A 17,086-nucleotide genomic window follows, 5' to 3' on the forward strand; every position below is an offset into this window, starting at 1 on the left:
GCACAACACGGCCATCACCAAATATTGAGGGTGACAGAAATTTCATGGTGCGGTTAGGATTCAACAGTAATCAGCCTAGTTCTCATGTAATATTAAGGACCAATGTCCACTGGCGGAATTGATTTGCGGAATCCGCATGGGTCAGCGGCGCGGAATATCCGCACCTCAAAGTGCCCATAGGGAAGTATTGGCATTCAGGACTAAATTTAAGCCTGCGGATTTGATTTGCGGACCGTTTGGTGCGGGAAACAAATCGCAGCACGCTCCATTTCAGTGCGGATTCCGTGCGGACAAGCTCAATAGAAGTCAATGTGTGCGAACGATCCGCAGTGCATCCGCAAATACAATTGCGGATGCACTGCAGATCTGAAGGTTAACATCAATTAGGGAGATAGGGAAAAGGCTGGGAGGTGGGGTTGCCGATTTTTTTTACGTGCAGCTTATCCGCATTACATCCGCAATCTCCTGCAAATGGTTTCCGCAGGTCTGCCACTGCAGAAATCCACATGTGGAATCCGATCCGCCCGTGGACATGAGGCCTTATTCTGACAGCTAATGGAGAGTCAAGAAAAATAAAATGGCGCATTTGAAATGAGAGACATTAGACCCTGAGACATGGCTGAAGATGCTGTGTGTGTGTGTTTAGCCATGTGCTTATAACCAATCAGCTGTGGTGGAACTACAAATACAAGCATGTCCTGTCAGCCTAACAGCTCTCTCCAACCATAGATAAAACAGAGCTAGATTAGAGCTGACTGTCCCTGTCACAGCGCCGCCTGCAGACCAGACACAGTAACAGCCTCTCCACACAGTCCCAGCCTCCATCCACAACACAGAGCCTGAGTCGCCCCTAGCAACAACAACCAGCACAGCTGTCCAATCAGCGCAGCGGAGCAGCGCCGACGTCACTTCCGGCGGCTGTAGCTGGGCTAGGCTATGAGGATCCGTCCGGAGGAAGCGGGGCGGCCATCTTGGATGGTGTAGTAGTAGCGGCACGGAGGGGGCAGAGCGCTCTAGCTGGGGCGGAGAAGACACCACACGTCGCCCCCCTCCAAATGTCCATAGGAGTCCGGGGAGCGAGGAGGGGGCCGTATATAGCGACAGCGGCGTCACCCACCCACCCGGCTCGGAGACTCCGTGAGCCTCACCTCGGTGACATTACATCTCACTCCGGGCCTTCGGTGTGTCCATAGAGTAGAATGGAGGAGAGCCGTGTATAGAATGTACCCACAGGAGCCTGCCAACTGACTGTACCCACTACCGCACCGGTATACAGCCGCCTCCTCCAGCACAGGCTGCCCACAGGGGAACCGCCATGTCCACCCGAACCCCTCTGCCCACCGTCAATGAGCGGGACACCGAGAACGTAAGTCAGCTCATCCTCCCTAGCTCCCCCCGATATCCGGATGGTACATCCCGCTGCTGGGATACTGTAGCTGTGGCATGGAATCATCCAAACGGGTTATCTTAGTTTGTGGGGTAGTTTATTGTGTGCTGTTATCAGATAGTGCGCTTATAAACTATATCTGATCTAATATGTGTATATAGTATTCTAATTATTAGATGACTGTTCTATATGTATAATCCATCCATGCTCCTCCGGAAAGGAAGAAAAGCCTGTCTGTCACCCCTCCGCCGGCCTTCTCCCCATGTGTCTCATTGTCTGGAGCCACAGTGTGTTTTGTTCTATGATTCGTCACAGTGTTACTAATGTATAAAGTGACGGCTCTGAGTGTTTCCGTAGCTCCAGTGTCTGGGGAATGTGAGGGGCTGCTGTTGGATCTAGGGCGCGTTCACACTTCACGGATCTGTGACTTTTGGGACCGATCTGCAGAAGATTTCACTTTTTCTTTTGATTGAATCCAACATGAAGGGTGAAATTCGCAGCAGATCTGCCCCAAATCTGCTTGAACGCCCTCGCAGGGTAGGTTTACGCAAAGTTTTCCGCGACGCATTCCGCGGCATTTCTACATCCTGGCTAGAGACCGCCGGGTGAAGGGACGCGCTGACGGCACAAAGACTTTATAGGGAGCGCTGTAGCTACTGAATACGCAATTTCGAGTCAAAATCCACATTTTGACTATTTTGGATGCAGAAATTCTGCAGTGTTTCTGGCTAATCGTACGATTCGGGGGAATTCACATCTGCGTCTTGAGGCTTTTTAAAAACGGATCCGTTTTTAACCAAAGTAGGATTGATCGCAAACCGAAGTAGAGCTGATTTAGTTCTAGACTGATCGGTTAAAAAAAGGAAAACCAAAGGGGAAAAAACTTGTCTTTTTTTTTTTTTTGTCACTTTTAGACAATTTTTTGGGGCTCCTCCCTCCCCCTTTGGTCACCTGAATGCTGGAAAACAGATCCATTCAAAGCGGAAGACAAATGGAACCAAATAGATGACTGACTTTCAATTTGCTTCCGTCTGCCGTAGATTTCAATTAGTCTGCTGTAGACTTCAAAAGTATTTTGGGTTTTTATTTATTTATTTTATTTTTTTGGTGTGTGTGGGGGGTGCATTTCCACAAAAAAAAAACAAACAAAAAAAAAAAACAGAAAATGAAGGGAGCCGATTGAAACAAACTCGTTTGAGAGCAAAAAACACAAACTTTTTCACTGAGTTGCTCTTTTAATCAGTTTCTTGCAGTTATTAATATTAAAATGGAAACAAGAAACTGCCTGCCAGGCGCAGATATGTATTCGTCCTTGGGCTCTATTTACATGGGTGAGTGCGATAACTTGGAACAATATCGCACTATTAAACATGCGATGCATGTTTCTCACAAACGCATCACATTTCTGCATGTGGGATTATGTGCATGAAAATCACATGTTTTCAATAGAAAAATAAATAAAACCGTATTGCAGTTCCATGAAAATCACTTCTGCGTGTCATGCTTTTTTTTTTTTTTTTGCTCCCATTAAAAATAATGGATAAAAACTCGCCTAAAAATAAAACCTGCTGGGATTTTTGTATCTCAGGCCAAGAGAAAACTCATTCATATGTTTAAACGCATAGAAAATAATGTCGTTTTCTTGTGCAGTATCTATTTATATTGCCAATGGGGGCGTGGGCGCACCCTGTGCCAGGCAGAGCCGGTGATGGTTTTGGGGGAAAAATCTGTTTGCAAAACCAAGAATAGCACTTTAAATAATAGAAATGTTTTGAAACTTGTTAAAATCTGAAATGATTAAACATGAAGAATTAGCAGATTGGTGGCGAGTGCCATGATGGGCACAAAGGGTTACTATGTATGACCTATCAGGGAAGGTCCTCAGCAGTTGATGGCCTGGAAGATCTGCCAATGTTTCGCTCACATTCAAATCAATGGGGGCAAAGCCTTTCGATCAGACTTCAGCTCTGACCACCAGTGCCTGTGGTTCCCTTGACCACATGCAACCAGTCAACAAGCATAGTTTACTATCGGCATCCTGCCATCTACCCACTGGTTAACTTGGTTGTGAACAGCATGTAGTGTGTATACCAGTTGGGAGGGATAGCGGGCGGTCAGCCAGGCTGATGGCTAATGCTGGTCTATGGATGGGCTGCCATTAATTGGAACTGAGCAGCTTCTCACTATGACCAATGTTCGGACTGCCCAGTGATACTTGGCTGAAGGTAATGCTGTGCGGGTTCTGGGGCTCTGACTGGCATCCAGCACTCATACATACTCCGGAATGTCTTCTAGGCTCCTTGGAGGAATCAGACCTATCCGTATATATGTGGTACACCATTCTGGTTTCTGCACATTGTATGCAGCACCCTTTAAAATGACCAGCTCTGTTGTGAAGGTCCGCACCCGGTGGCTGAGACAGGGGTTACGCGTCGTTTTATCAGTAACCGATGTCTTCTTCATATTGCTAGTAGGTTGTGGTTTTGCAGTTTCACCTATGACAGTGTAGCTATGATCTGTGATTTAGGCCAGCTGCGCACAAACGTAATTCGCTGCTGCGCAGCAATAGCATTCCGTACTTACTGCAGGCCGCTGATTGCCATACACCACCTTGGGGTGTATGCGTGTAGAAGTGCCAGGATAGAACATGATGTGATCTTGTGCGTGTATTTCGTGCAATGTGCGCGAGTGGCAGCATGGGAGCCTACGGCAGATTGGTACAGCATATTCCACGCGCAGAATACACTATACCAACACAAGGTGTGAAGGAGCTCGTGGGCTTCAAATCTAATCTTGTAATTACAATTTACCATAGACCATCTTATCTTCCAAATTCTGATTGAAGGTGTACGCCGTTAAGTCTCAAGACCGGGCCGTGTCGCCGTAGATCACGGTGCGCTTGGATGCCATCTTGCTGACTTTATGTAGGCAGCGCTGCCAATTCACTCTGCTGAAAATGAGCTGTTCTCACTTGAGGATCTCTTCCAGGAACTGGTTGGATTCTGATTTGTGACTGATGTGTTTTCCGGCCTATTAATGACCTGATTATCTTTTTATAGATCCATCTATAAGAATGAGGTATGCTCCCTGACTTGTTCAGTGGGTCGGTTGCGTAGTTGATAGGCCATTGGATGAGAACTTGTCACCAGCACTCCTTCACATAAGGGCGTCTTGTAAGATCTGCTTCAAAAGTCTTCACTAAATGAAACCAGAAAGTTCCTGTCAGATAGTTGGCTACCCCTCTCCCCAAAGTACTTGGAAACGTACCCTCTAAGTAGTCATGGCTGCAGAAATACAGCCTGACCCCTGGGCTTTGCCGGTTGGCTTAGAGGGCTTACTGGGGAACAACCGTATTAGACTGGTTTAATCAAGTGACTTCTCACTTCAGCAGTCTTTAATGATTGGATTGCTGCTGATTGCTGCTCGAGCTAATTATTGTTTTCAGTCTTGTAGTTTATAGATTTAGCAATTAGATTTTTTTTGTAATGGTTTCTTTCAAGCCATATGGCAGCACAGTTGGCGATGGGCTGATTTCGGAGACCCTCATTATCTGCCAGATTGGAGGGGCTGCAATCCTTTATCAGGATGTCTTGGCCTTTGTACTCCTGTTGGTGCCTCAGCTTTGCTTAGGAAAGAGTTTGAACCATAGTGCATAAGCTTGTCCCATTTGGAAGGGACGGCGGTCGTCTAAACGACTGCACGGGCGCTGCCATGACCGCTAAGGTCGTTGGCGCTTGTGCAGACGGGTAGATAACACTGCTGGCTTCTCGCTCAGTGTTTCACCCTCTGTGACGCGGGGAGCGTTTACACGCAGCGCTAGTTTTATGCAAACTGAAGTCAGCAATAACAAAACAAACCAATAGTAATCATCCTGCATAAATGCCAAAAAAATCATTTATCGCTCATTTTCGTTTGAACGAATTTGAGCGATAATCATCCCATGTAATTTTCCCTTAAGACCCTTTTGTGTCATTGGGCACCCAGGGTTGATCTGGTTTTTGAGCACGTTCAGTTTAAAGAGAACCTGTCACAGTTCCCAGCATGTGAACCCGCCCATACCAACATGACGGGGACGTTTCTTTGTTTCTAACTCTTCTGTCTGTATACCTGAAGAAGGCGGCATAACTTAGAAGAGAGTTTTCAAAATGTTTGCTGATGATGACCCACTTGTCTGTTGGGCGGGCCAGACCGACTCTTCCCCTGAGGTCTTTTCTAAACTCCATCCGCTCTGCCAGCACTAGGTTGATGACTCCTACAACATCATCCAGAAGACTGATGAAATCTCACAAGATCACGCTGCAGCGGCCGGCAGATGACTGGACTGAAGCCCCCCAGGACTACAATCTTGTGCATGCATGTGTGCGGTTTTAGTTTTCCGGAGGAGATGTGGTTCTGTCATTTGCTAATGTGCTGGCCTGTGGGTGACATCGCAGGTGTGCTGGCAGAGGGCAGTCTAGAGAAGACCTCTGGCTCCCATCGCTCGGTCCTCATGAGCATATGGTGCGGATACTTTATAAAAGCTACTTCCAAGGTTTGCTGGCCCTTCTAGGTATACAAGCCGAAGACTTGGAAACTGGAAACGTCATCCTATTGGGGTGGACGGTTTCACATTCTGGGAACTTACCAGCCGGTTCCCTTTAAGTACCAAGTACTGAACAAGTCATTGACCACTATCTGGGACTGAAAACTGGAGGATGGCTTTAATGTGTGTCCTCACTTCTATACATTAGTGAGGGGCTGCAGGAACTGCCCCCTAGTTTGTTTAGGGAAGCAACGGAGTGCTGTGCAGGTAGATGAGGAGTCCTGCTGGCCATCTTCCTTCACAACCCAAGTATATACAAGGCGTACTTTATTACCATGAAGGATGGGCTTCTATGTGTTAACATTTGACTGGAGTCCTGTAAAAATGATCTCTGCATATTAAATCTGTCCAGACTTGTGTGATGTTTGCAGAGCTCGTTATCGTTGGTGCCGGCTTTATTTCTACATGAAAATGAATCGACGTACAAAAACCAAGCCGTGATTGTAGCAGTAGCGAGCCGTGGATTGTAGGATCTCTGGTTACAAAGCCCCTGTCGTCTGAGCTGGCTGTCAGGAAATGCGTCAGTGCTTTGTGGGGAGAGCCCTGCAGATGACGATGTCAGTTATGCATCCCACAGACTGGGGTCGGCTGTACATTACACACAGGCTGACTGGAGAAACCGCATGTAGGGGAGGGATGTCACCCCATTCATAAATTATTTGGGGACTCTTAAGGTAGTTGGAGAGCTGCATATAATGTTATTTGGAGGATAGGTCTTAAAGGGGTATTCCAGTTATGTAGCTTTGCAGTCAAATGAATGCTAATCAAATGTCAACGTTTGCAGTGTGGTTCTGCTTTGGATTTTGTTTATGGCTCTATATACCATCACCTTCTCCTGTCACTTCAGAAGTGTTTATTCCCCGGTTGCCCTGGATACGGCCTGCAGGCATTCCAGCGCTACAGGTTGGCCTGGCTCAGTAAGAACAAGGGATGGCTTTTTCTCTCTCCAGCACTCAGGACCGGATTGCTGACCAATAGCGGGCAGTGCTTAGTGGGGATGGGCACAGGGAGTACAGGGAATTGTAGGCAATGTAGTTCCAAGCTGGATGTCAGCAGGGATGCGATGGTCACCTTGGAAAATGGCAATGTGGGGGAACGGGATTAGAAGGGAATGGCTGTGTGACTTATATCAATGAGCAGCAGCGGGGCAGTGGAGTCAGTCAGTCCTGTTTTGATGGAGTCCGTAGAAATCTAGACTCTGGCTTATTAAAAAAAAAAAATGGCTAGGTATGTATTTATATGGTATAGTTACATGCAGAGTTTGTTGCATATTACCTTTCATATGAATTTATGACGCCTGTCCACGGGCATTGCATTTCATCATGATAGGTTCATCGCTGATAATCGTGGCATGCCGCGATTTTTATATGTGAGGCAAAATTCGCTGCAGATTTCCGCTCGTGTACATCGGGCTGCGCTTTCCATAGTTATCCTATGGAAAACGTTTCATGCGGTACCCGCATGCGGATTGCGACGCATAACGCAATGAAGAATCGCCGTGGACAGGAGGCCGGTTTCACATCTGTGACGGAACACGCAGATCCGGCTCAAAATACTGGAAGAATAACTGCTGAATACAGTCTTCTCTTCCGTCCGAAAGCTGGAAAGCGGGCGCCATTATAGTCAATAGTCCATCTGGCACTGTTTGGTTCCGTCCAGAAATGGATCCGGCCATGGGGATTCCTCTTTTCTGCTCCCTGAACGGAGCAGTAAATCTGAATCCTCCAACGCAGATGCGAAAGCACCCTAAGCCCCTATTTATCAACAACCATAACCAAACTATGTAGTATGGTAAATTTATCACATGAGTCGTATATGGAGGAGTCTGGGAGAATTGAGGAGTCAGTCAGAGGTTTGGCTGCCCAACTCCACCTCCCTGGATGTCACACAGGAGAACCACTGTGGAACGTTCCATGTAAAATCCATGTCTTCCTGATGCGGATCTGTGTGTATTCACCGTGTCAACGGGCAACATCCATGTGCAGAATTCCGACGTTGAAACTAAAGTGACGTCACGTCATGCTGTGGGTTTACAGCATGGATTATCACCCCTTCAAATGAGCGGAAATCCACAATAGAACATGCAGATTTTGTGGATGTAAACTTGCGGTGGCCTTCAGTAGCAGCAAGATGGATGGAGTATTATAGAAGGCCTGTCCACGTGGTGTGTAAACTGAGGTAACGTGTGCTGTAACCCCCTGACAACATGCGACATGCATGTACATTACAGCTGCCAAGGTTTTAGGCCTCGTTCACATGGGTGACACTGAGAAAATCGCAGCGATAACAGATCGCTGCACCGTGCGATATCGCTGCGATTTTCTCGCAGCAATACCGCGATTTGGTAGCGCTACAAAGTAGCATGTGACGCTACAAAATTGCGCGGGTTTGTAGGCCTACCCCGAAAATAAGCTGTAACTAAAGGAGAAAAAAAAGTATACAACACCTCTTCCGCGCTGTCTGAGGTGCCACCACAGTTTCTCCCTGCGACCCAGCACTGATCTTCATCTTCTGGCCGGGGATTGAAAAATCCTGGGCTGCTGGGAGCACTGGCTGTGATTGGCTTACACTTAGCCAATCACAGCCAGTGCTCGAAGAATGGCTGTCAATAGGACTTTCTAATGTTAAAAACGCACCGTAAGTTTGCGCAATGCATGTTTAACATTAGAAAGTCCCATTGACATGTGCGTTAAAAAAACGCAGCATTAAAAAACCCACAAGTGGGTAGGAGCCCTGAGGCTCAATGTCCACGTGCGGATAATATTTGTAAAAGCTGTGCGTGGCCCCCGCACGGGAGATCCATGTGTCTTGCTGCCCATAGGGATGCATTAGCATCTGTAGGGCAGCTAAAAGCATGTGGATGGGATTTCTTCCCGCTGCGAGGGTCGCACGCACAGGAAGAAATTGCAGCATGCTCCATTTTTCTGTGGATGTGCCGCACGGACGACTCCCACGGCTTCCATTGAAGCCAATGGAAGATGACCGTATCCGCATCACAGCCACAGCTGTTTTTGTGCTGTGCAGCGGACACACGGGAGGGTAAGAGATTTAAAAAAAAAGGCGTGTACGGCACATGCACGCTGCCAGCGTGCCCAACACATCCGCCGGCCAAAAGAAAGAAGATCCGGCCTGCACAGAGGAGAGTCCCGCAGCGTCCGGAGGGCCGGGGGCGTGCACGGATTTTGCCGTTGGATTCAGCCGTGAAGTCTGTGCGTGCAAGTACACATGAGGCCTAATAGTCCGAGTTAAAAAAAAACAAAACTTGCAGCGTGTCCTATTCTTTTGCGGTTTTTTTTTAAATTTTTTTTTTGCTGAGAATAGCTCATGTGAATGTGTGAACTCCAGCACATCAGACGGCACACGGACCGGATGTCCAATGTGAGTTGCACCTGAGAATTTTGGATACAACTTTTTATTTGTCAGTGTGCATGTTCCCTAAAGCTGTCACACGACCGACGCACAAACCTCACACGAATATGAACCCCATTCTTTTTAATGGCCATTCAAATGATTTTTATTTTGTTACATAAAACCAGCATATCTAGGCATTTGGGGGCGCCGCACAGTCTCCGGAGCTCATCTGACTCACGTTGTGACAACCTGACGGTTTATCTATATTTTTCATCGTTAAGTGACCGCAGTCAGTGGTGTAGTAGTAGGTCTTCACTTACAAGCCAGGTAGGTGATGTGGATATGGAGCTTTGCCTCAGGTAGGTGATGTGGATATGGAGCTTTGCCTCAGGTAGGTGATGTGGATATGGAGCTTTGCCTCAGGTAGGTGATGTGGATATGGAGCTTTGCCTCAGGTAGGTGATGTGGATATGGAGCTTTGCCTCAGGTAGGTGATGTGGATATGGAGCTTTGCCTCAGGTAGGTGATGTGGATATGGAGCTTTGCCTCAGGTAGGTGATGTGGATATGGAGCTTTGCCTCAGGTAGGTGATGTGGATATGGAGCTTTGCCTCAGGTAGGTGATGTGGATATGGAGCTTTGCCTCAGGTAGGTGATGTGGATATGGAGCTTTGCCTCAGGTAGGTGATGTGGATATGGAGCTTTGCCTCAGGTAGGTGATGTGGATATGGAGCTTTGCCTCAGGTAGGTGATGTGGATATGGAGCTTTGCCTCAGGTAGGTGATGTGGCTATGGCGCTTTGCCTCAGGTAGGTGATGTGGATATGGGGCTTTGCCGCACGGAGGTGAGGTGGATATGGGGCTTTGCCGCACGGAGGTGAGGTGGATATGGGGCTTTGCCGCACGGAGGTGAGGTGGATATGGGGCTTTCACCTCAATAGTTTAAATGAAATCCCTGTCAGAATCTCCTAACAAATGGGGTACTGTGTATCTTCAGCACCGGCCAGACCGTAACCCTCCAACAAACAGGCACATGTGACTGTAGCTGCAGTGTAGTATGTGGCAGAACGCTGGATCCTGTTTCCACTTATCAGTGTTAATTTGTACATCTCTCTAGATGGACTTTTGTATCCCAGTCGTTAACAGGATGTGATAATAAATTTGGATGGGACTACTCAGGAAATGTGTCTCTGGCGTCACTCCCTGTAGTCCGGTATATGATTCCTCGCATGTCCCCGCTCTTCCTGTTGATCCTATATACAGGCCTCATTTCCTTAAGCATAGATCTATAGATTCCTACATATTCTCCATGACCTAACAAAGCTGGCTCACGTTGTTAGACCTCTGCAGTTTACTATCTCTCTGATTGGACAGTGTCAGACTGTATGGACCCCCAACTTGTAGCGTGTAGTTGTCAGTTTATGCATAGAGCTCCAGGAGTACTAAAAGAGGAATGGCGCAACTTGGAGAAAAGATTCTCTACGGTTCTATAATAGTTGTCCCAACACATCTCTCCGAATAACTTAACTGGTCGTCCTAAATAAATCAATCTTGTTTACATCATATGTAAAAGGCCCATACAAACAGCTAAGGGGTCGTTCACATCCGTGTGGGAGGTTCAGTTCTGCTAAAGACCAGGAAGCTGCGCTGTTTTGTCTTGTCAGTTCTGGCAAAATGCTGGCCTGCTGCCTGGAAATAGAATGGACCCCATTATAATAAATGGGGTTCGTTCAGCGCTGTTCGGATTAGATTGGTCAGGGGTGCTGTTTTTCTTCTCCCCCAAACAGAGCAGAAAAACGGATACCCTGAATGCTGATGTGAAGGAGCCCTAACAGAGGTTGTTTCAGTTGTTTCCCGTCTGGTCAATCCTCAATCCCCGTGGGCAGGGCTGGTATCGGCTGGGAAACTGGCAGCGGGGGTATGCTGCGGTGGAGATTGGTTGAGAAGGTCTTGGTAACTCCACTGTAGACACTTCACGATGGAGCCGACTAGAAGGCTGCTGGGAGCAACTCCATTCTAGTCAGTTCAGTCGGGAAATGTCTACAGTGGATTTGCATAAATGAAAAACTGCCAGGAGCAGCTTCATCCGACAGCCTACCCTAATTCACGGATTTCAACAAAATAATGTGGAAAAGCCACGAGTTCTCGGGGAAGTGGGGACACTGCCTTCTCTTTACTGACCAGTAGCTAAATCACTGCTGGTGCAGTCAATGACTGCTGCAGATCGGCCTGGTGTGTGCTTACAAGTTCATTGATTAGTAGGTGTGCAGGAGCCGCTCCCGCAGCAATGGCTAAAACACTGCTTGATCCAGTCAACGTGCGTGTCTCCATGTTAAAGGTGTTTTATAGGTACATTAAAAAAAAAAAGTAGAAACTTAAAATCGTGCAAGATTAAAAAAAAAAAAAAAGACCTATTTTGGCGGCTCAATGTCCAGTGCTGGTGCCTGCCACATGGATCCAGGAAGAAGCGCCGGGTGGTCATGTGCCATCCACTGTGCCCATGACCGCTTCAACAGGGATTCTCCCTACAATTTTTGTATGTCCTAGAAAAGTACTTTAACGAAGCAGACCTGGGGAGTTTGTGGAGAGGACAGTACTGGGGGATGGTGATATAGAGGAGAGTACTATGGGGGGCTGGGCAGGGGATGACTAATGGAGAGGACACTACAGGAGCGGGCTGTGATGACTGGGGGGTGGGTAATACATAGGGAGCTGTGATCACGATCCTTCATGTGTTTATTACTTTGAACCCATTCTTTTACATACCGTATGTCATGTTCTTGTGACAGGTTTCCTTTAAGGAACTGCTGTGCATCTTCAGGGCCACTCAACCACCAGCCTGCTGTTGTGTAGCAGGGTTAAACTTTCTGAAGATGTCCATGTAATAAGGGGCTATTTTGGCTTTATGTCCAGGAAGTTAGAAATCCCTTCTATAGAGGAGTTCAAGACTCTTCCCCACTGGCATCAGGTGCCAACGAAGCTGCTTCTGCGCATGCCAATGGAGAAGAGTCTTGAACTTCTCTCCCTTTTCTAGATAACGATAAGATACACTTATTACATGAACATTTTTAGAAAGCAAAACCCAGCTACGTAACGAGGATTTAGTGGCCCCAAAAGTGCTGATAGGTTCCTTTTCTTTAAATGTTGCATCTTTTTTGTACTCTACTAACTTGAGTGTAATACACAATTTCAATAACATTATACATGTAAGTCCTTACGGTCATCCTGTATGTTATAACTGGGTGAACAGTCTGCTAACAGGGAGGAGGGGGTGGGAGTTATGTAGTTCAATACTATTTTTCCGTATCTTCTTAAGGGGTGACTATTTCCCTAATCTGTTGTGTCATCCTATTGTAGTAGTTTATCCATAGGGGCGAAGAAGTGTTAATAATTGGGTCTTTTGCTGATCCTAAAACATAGTATGTTTTTCATAAGTTCTGTGCTCAGACATCGTCTATATATTTTGAAGGGAGGGGGGCTCTGTGGTCTTATTTGTTGACGTCAACCGGTTCCCTTTTTAATATGTATCGATTATCAGAACTCTTCCCATACAACTTGGATAATCAGTATATATTAAAGAAATATTGTGCATGCAATTCCCTTGTTTTGTTTAGTAAATAAGAAAATTTGAGATAAAGGCCGCCTGCACAGGGTCGGGTCGGATCCCGCTGTGAGAAATTGCAACCATTGGCTGCTAGGGGTGTTTTTACATAGGACGATTTGTCTGGCGACACTCTCCAGACAGCTCGTTCCGGCTATAATCGCTCCTGTGCTGCTATACAGTAACGAGCGCCGCTCGTTGCGCTGACTGAATAGAGGCGGAGCGGGGTGTTGTTGCAGCCCGCCTCCTTTCACAGTAAGCAGGTAGTCGTTCATAAGTCGGACCGCCTCTTTACATTGAACGATACGTCATTCAGTCTGCACGCAGAAACTGAATGAGGAGTGGGAAGTGGAAAAACGTGGTGTTCGTCGTTCAGGCACTGCATGCATTTACCCTGGACGATTACGGCTCAGTGTAAAAGCTGCTTATGTTGGTGCCATGACCACCATGCCTTCATAAAAGCTGCACCCATGAGTGCAAACCACCGTGCTTGCTGTATTACATCACTGTTCATGAGATGTGGTAGAGCCTGCCATGAGCAAGATGTAATACAGAAGGGCTTAAAGTGTGTGTATATAATAAAGTATGTATGTGTATTTTTTTCTTACAGCACACCTCTCATGGAGACGGCCGTCAAGATGTCCCACCACGTTCTGGCCGTTCTGGAGCCCGAAACAGGAACTCTATAGCCTCCTGCGCTGACGAGCAGCCACATATTGGAAACTACAGACTTCTAAAAACTATTGGCAAGGGAAACTTTGCAAAAGTAAAACTAGCGCGGCACATTCTCACTGGCAGAGAGGTACGTGTACGGGCTTCATCTTTCCTGCTTGCTTCATTCACTCTTCTCCCCGGTGCATAGTGTTACATAAGAGGGAGTAGAGTACATGCATATTTCAATGTCAGTGTGTACTGGAATGTTACTAAAGCATGCGTATGGTTTGGAGACCTCATTGTGTATTCACTAAAGCACTCCGCTGTAAATCTGTGCTTTGTGCGCTCCAGTACACAATGAGCTTGTTTGCTGTAAAAGGTCACAGGAAGAGTCTTTATGCACAAATTCTTAGAACTTTGAATTTGCTTATGTTGGATGCGCTTATTAGAATATTATAATGTGAAAGGCCATTTAATATATTTCTGCATCTGGCATGTCATTCACATTTGTGATTCATAGTCTCATGCGTTTTTTTTACATTTTTTTTATTTTCTTGCTAGAACGGGATTAGAGGGCAAACCTTTCAAAATAAAATCGTGACAGATTTTGATTGAATCTTATCAAGGTCTATTAAGGTTTTCTATTGGAGTAACAGAGAAATCCACGGGTTAGATTAACACCAACCCCCTACACACACACACACACACACACACACCCACACACACCCTTTCCTCATTTATTCTCTTCTTTTGCCCAATATGTGACTGGTAGGCCCTTGTCTCCCTAACGGGTATACTAACTAAGTTACTGCTGGGTGATGATTTGTTCGATAGTTCTTATATCTATGGTGCCAGTTGCCGAACAGAGGCCTTTGGCCTGTCACATTTAGCAGTGAATGTCATGTGCGACCAGTTGATTGTTGGCACGTAGAGCGTTCTGATATTATCCTGGTATTCAAGGCTTCATGTCTATTTAAATAAAACAAAGCACATCCTCCCAAACGAACAGGATTTTATGAGCATATTGTTTGGTCAGGTGAAGTAGCTCCTTCCATGGCTGAATCAAAGTGCTAACGACCACTTGTCCAGGAGTGTGTGAGTGCTTCATATGCTCCGCCCCTCCTGATCACATGACGCTGACATCGCAGGTCCTAAAGCATATATAAAACACAGAGCCTGACAGAAGGCATATTAACATTTTCCACAACACGTCTGCCCTATTCAGCAATTCCAGCAACTTGATTGGTTGTTTGGGTTGGCTGACTCACTGCCCCCTTTTCAGATGTGCATGAGGATAGTTAGAGATGTGCACGAGAAGCACTTGCTGAGCCACACCGAAATTCCGCATGGAATTTCTGCGGCAAATCCGCCCTGTGTGAACCCAGCCTAAGTTTGATGGTATTGTACTGACCTGCAAAACAGTTGACCTAAAATAAACCAAAAAGTGTGCAATTGTCTTTCCCCATTTCACCTTTTTCAGAATTTCCCTTATTCAGAATTTTTTTGTACATAATTTGGTAAATTAAATGCTATTGAAAAATACAACTTGCCCCACAAAAAAGCCCTTAGGGCTCACTCACTGTGATTTTGGCACGTATTATGGCTATGTGACACGCAATGAATGTGAGTCATGCGCGGTGCACTCGCTGCCATATGTCGTCTTCCTGCTCAGAGACCAGTAAATTGCTCAGAAATCCTGCAGCGCCTTAAAGAAACAGTCATGTGAATGAGCCCTTATACGGGCTCATCGTTTTTTTTCTTTTAAAACTGAGTAGAGAAAACAAATGAAAAAGTGAAGAATGGCGGTCCTCAAGGGGTTACTTTAAGAGGGCATGCAACACCCAGAAGATGCCCGTATTGGATTCTCTCCAGCTGCTGTAGTGATCTAGGATTTCAGCGCATCTTTCCCCAAGAGTGGAACAGAGAAGCAGCAGGGTTATGTAGAAGAGATGTATTATAGCAATATTCAATAACCATGGTAGAAATACTGTAAGAGCTTGCTTCAATTACTGCCTGTTTGTTTAAATGCATTTAGTAGATGGCTTAGTACATTTCTTGCTATAGTATAGTTCTAGACAGTATTTGTCAACTCTTTTATAACATTTTAAGCACCATAAAAATTTATCAACGAGCCCAAGTATTTGTCTGTCCTTTACAATTCAATGGTGTTAGTATGCGATTGCTGTGGGGACCTCAACTCATGGGCTTACTGACATGCAGTAAGCCCCCCAACTGTGTTCTCATGTGGTTGTAATCCACTGAGACACTTCTGCTGTAACTTAGCTTCTATATATTCTGCTTTGAATAGCATCCAAGTTACAGTGTGTTCTGGGAAATATCATTGTGCTCCCTTCTAATTGATCTGGTATTGGGTTACATTCCCATGAAACGTGCCAGTGTTCAGGTGCACCTTGTGTACAGGATTGCTAGGCACAGATTTGCAAATTTAGTCAAACATGTTAAACTTTTTTTTTTCTTTCCCCTTTTCTTTAGGTTGCAATAAAAATAATTGACAAAACCCAACTAAATCCAACTAGTCTGCAAAAGGTAAGGTCCAAGTTTGTTCTATTCCATGGTATCCGTTTACAAGTTGGCATGTGAATTCTTTGGCTTCATTGTTTTGTAATCCAGAACAGCCGAGCAAGGTGACTTTTACACAGTGACTTCCTCCTGCATATTTAAGCTTATCCAACGCAGGAGAAATCCACATTGTAAAAGTATGTCCATACGGGAGGAAGAATCGGTTGTGGCATTCGCTAAACATTTCAAAGTACAGCTATAAGAACCATACTACCACTGCAAAAAAACTACCTTAAAGTCTAAAGTATGTCTTCCATCCCTTTTAAATAAATGAGTGGCTACTAATTGATCTATGTTCCAGCTGCAATGCCAGGCTGACTTGTATTCCTGGACACTTGATTTGGGTGCTTGCTGCATTTTGGAGCACTTGCTATGGAATATTTAGCTGCGTTGTCCCTTTGTGTTCCAAGAAACCAAACAAGAGCTCTGAAGTCCAGAGGTCCTGGTGTCTTGGTTTTACAGGAAAATTAGTCGGGGAGTGGAGCATTGATAAAAGATGCCCTAATTGAGATGATCTAATGAATGCTTTTGCACTTGCTAAACTGACCCTAAAGTGCTGATGGGGGCAGAAACTTTAGTAAGCGTTAAATGGTAATTGCATTTAACAAGACTCTCCTGTCACTGAGCTCTCAGTATCTTCCCCAGCTGACACTCCCCTGAACTCCCACCCGTTCCCCTCTACTAGAGCAATACCCTCTAATGTCCTAATTTAAATGGATCGGTGACATACGGGACACTGGCGGCTTTATCAGGCAATGTCTGTAACATCCTATTGATTCTGCAGCTGTAGCGCGGCACGATCAATTCTAGTATTAGTAACTTCTCTCTACTCTAATACAATATCTATCACGCTTAATGAGCATTCCTACATGTTGTGGGGCCACTCGGCGGTACATCCTGTGGGGGCTTATTCTAGACAGTATTTGTGGCCTA

At 45.9% G+C, this 17,086-nt stretch overlaps 1 protein-coding gene across 4 annotated transcripts in view; it reads left to right on the plus strand.

Moving 5' to 3' along the window:
* Window positions 1-939: 939 nt before the first annotated feature.
* The window catches only part of MARK3 (microtubule affinity regulating kinase 3), a 69,913-nt gene continuing 53,766 nt past the window's right edge, over window positions 940-17,086 (plus strand). For all 4 annotated transcript variants that reach the window (XM_066608112.1, XM_066608115.1, XM_066608114.1 and 1 more), the window contains exons 1-3: window positions 940-1,366; window positions 13,530-13,721; window positions 16,067-16,120. In XM_066608112.1, coding sequence (XP_066464209.1) covers window positions 1,316-1,366; window positions 13,530-13,721; window positions 16,067-16,120 — 297 coding nt within the window. In that variant the 5' untranslated portion in view covers window positions 940-1,315. The remainder of the gene's footprint in view (window positions 1,367-13,529; window positions 13,722-16,066; window positions 16,121-17,086) is intronic.

The sequence above is a fragment of the Eleutherodactylus coqui genome, chromosome 6 (genome assembly GCF_035609145.1).
Source record: "Eleutherodactylus coqui strain aEleCoq1 chromosome 6, aEleCoq1.hap1, whole genome shotgun sequence".
Taxonomy (NCBI): domain Eukaryota; kingdom Metazoa; phylum Chordata; class Amphibia; order Anura; family Eleutherodactylidae; genus Eleutherodactylus; species Eleutherodactylus coqui.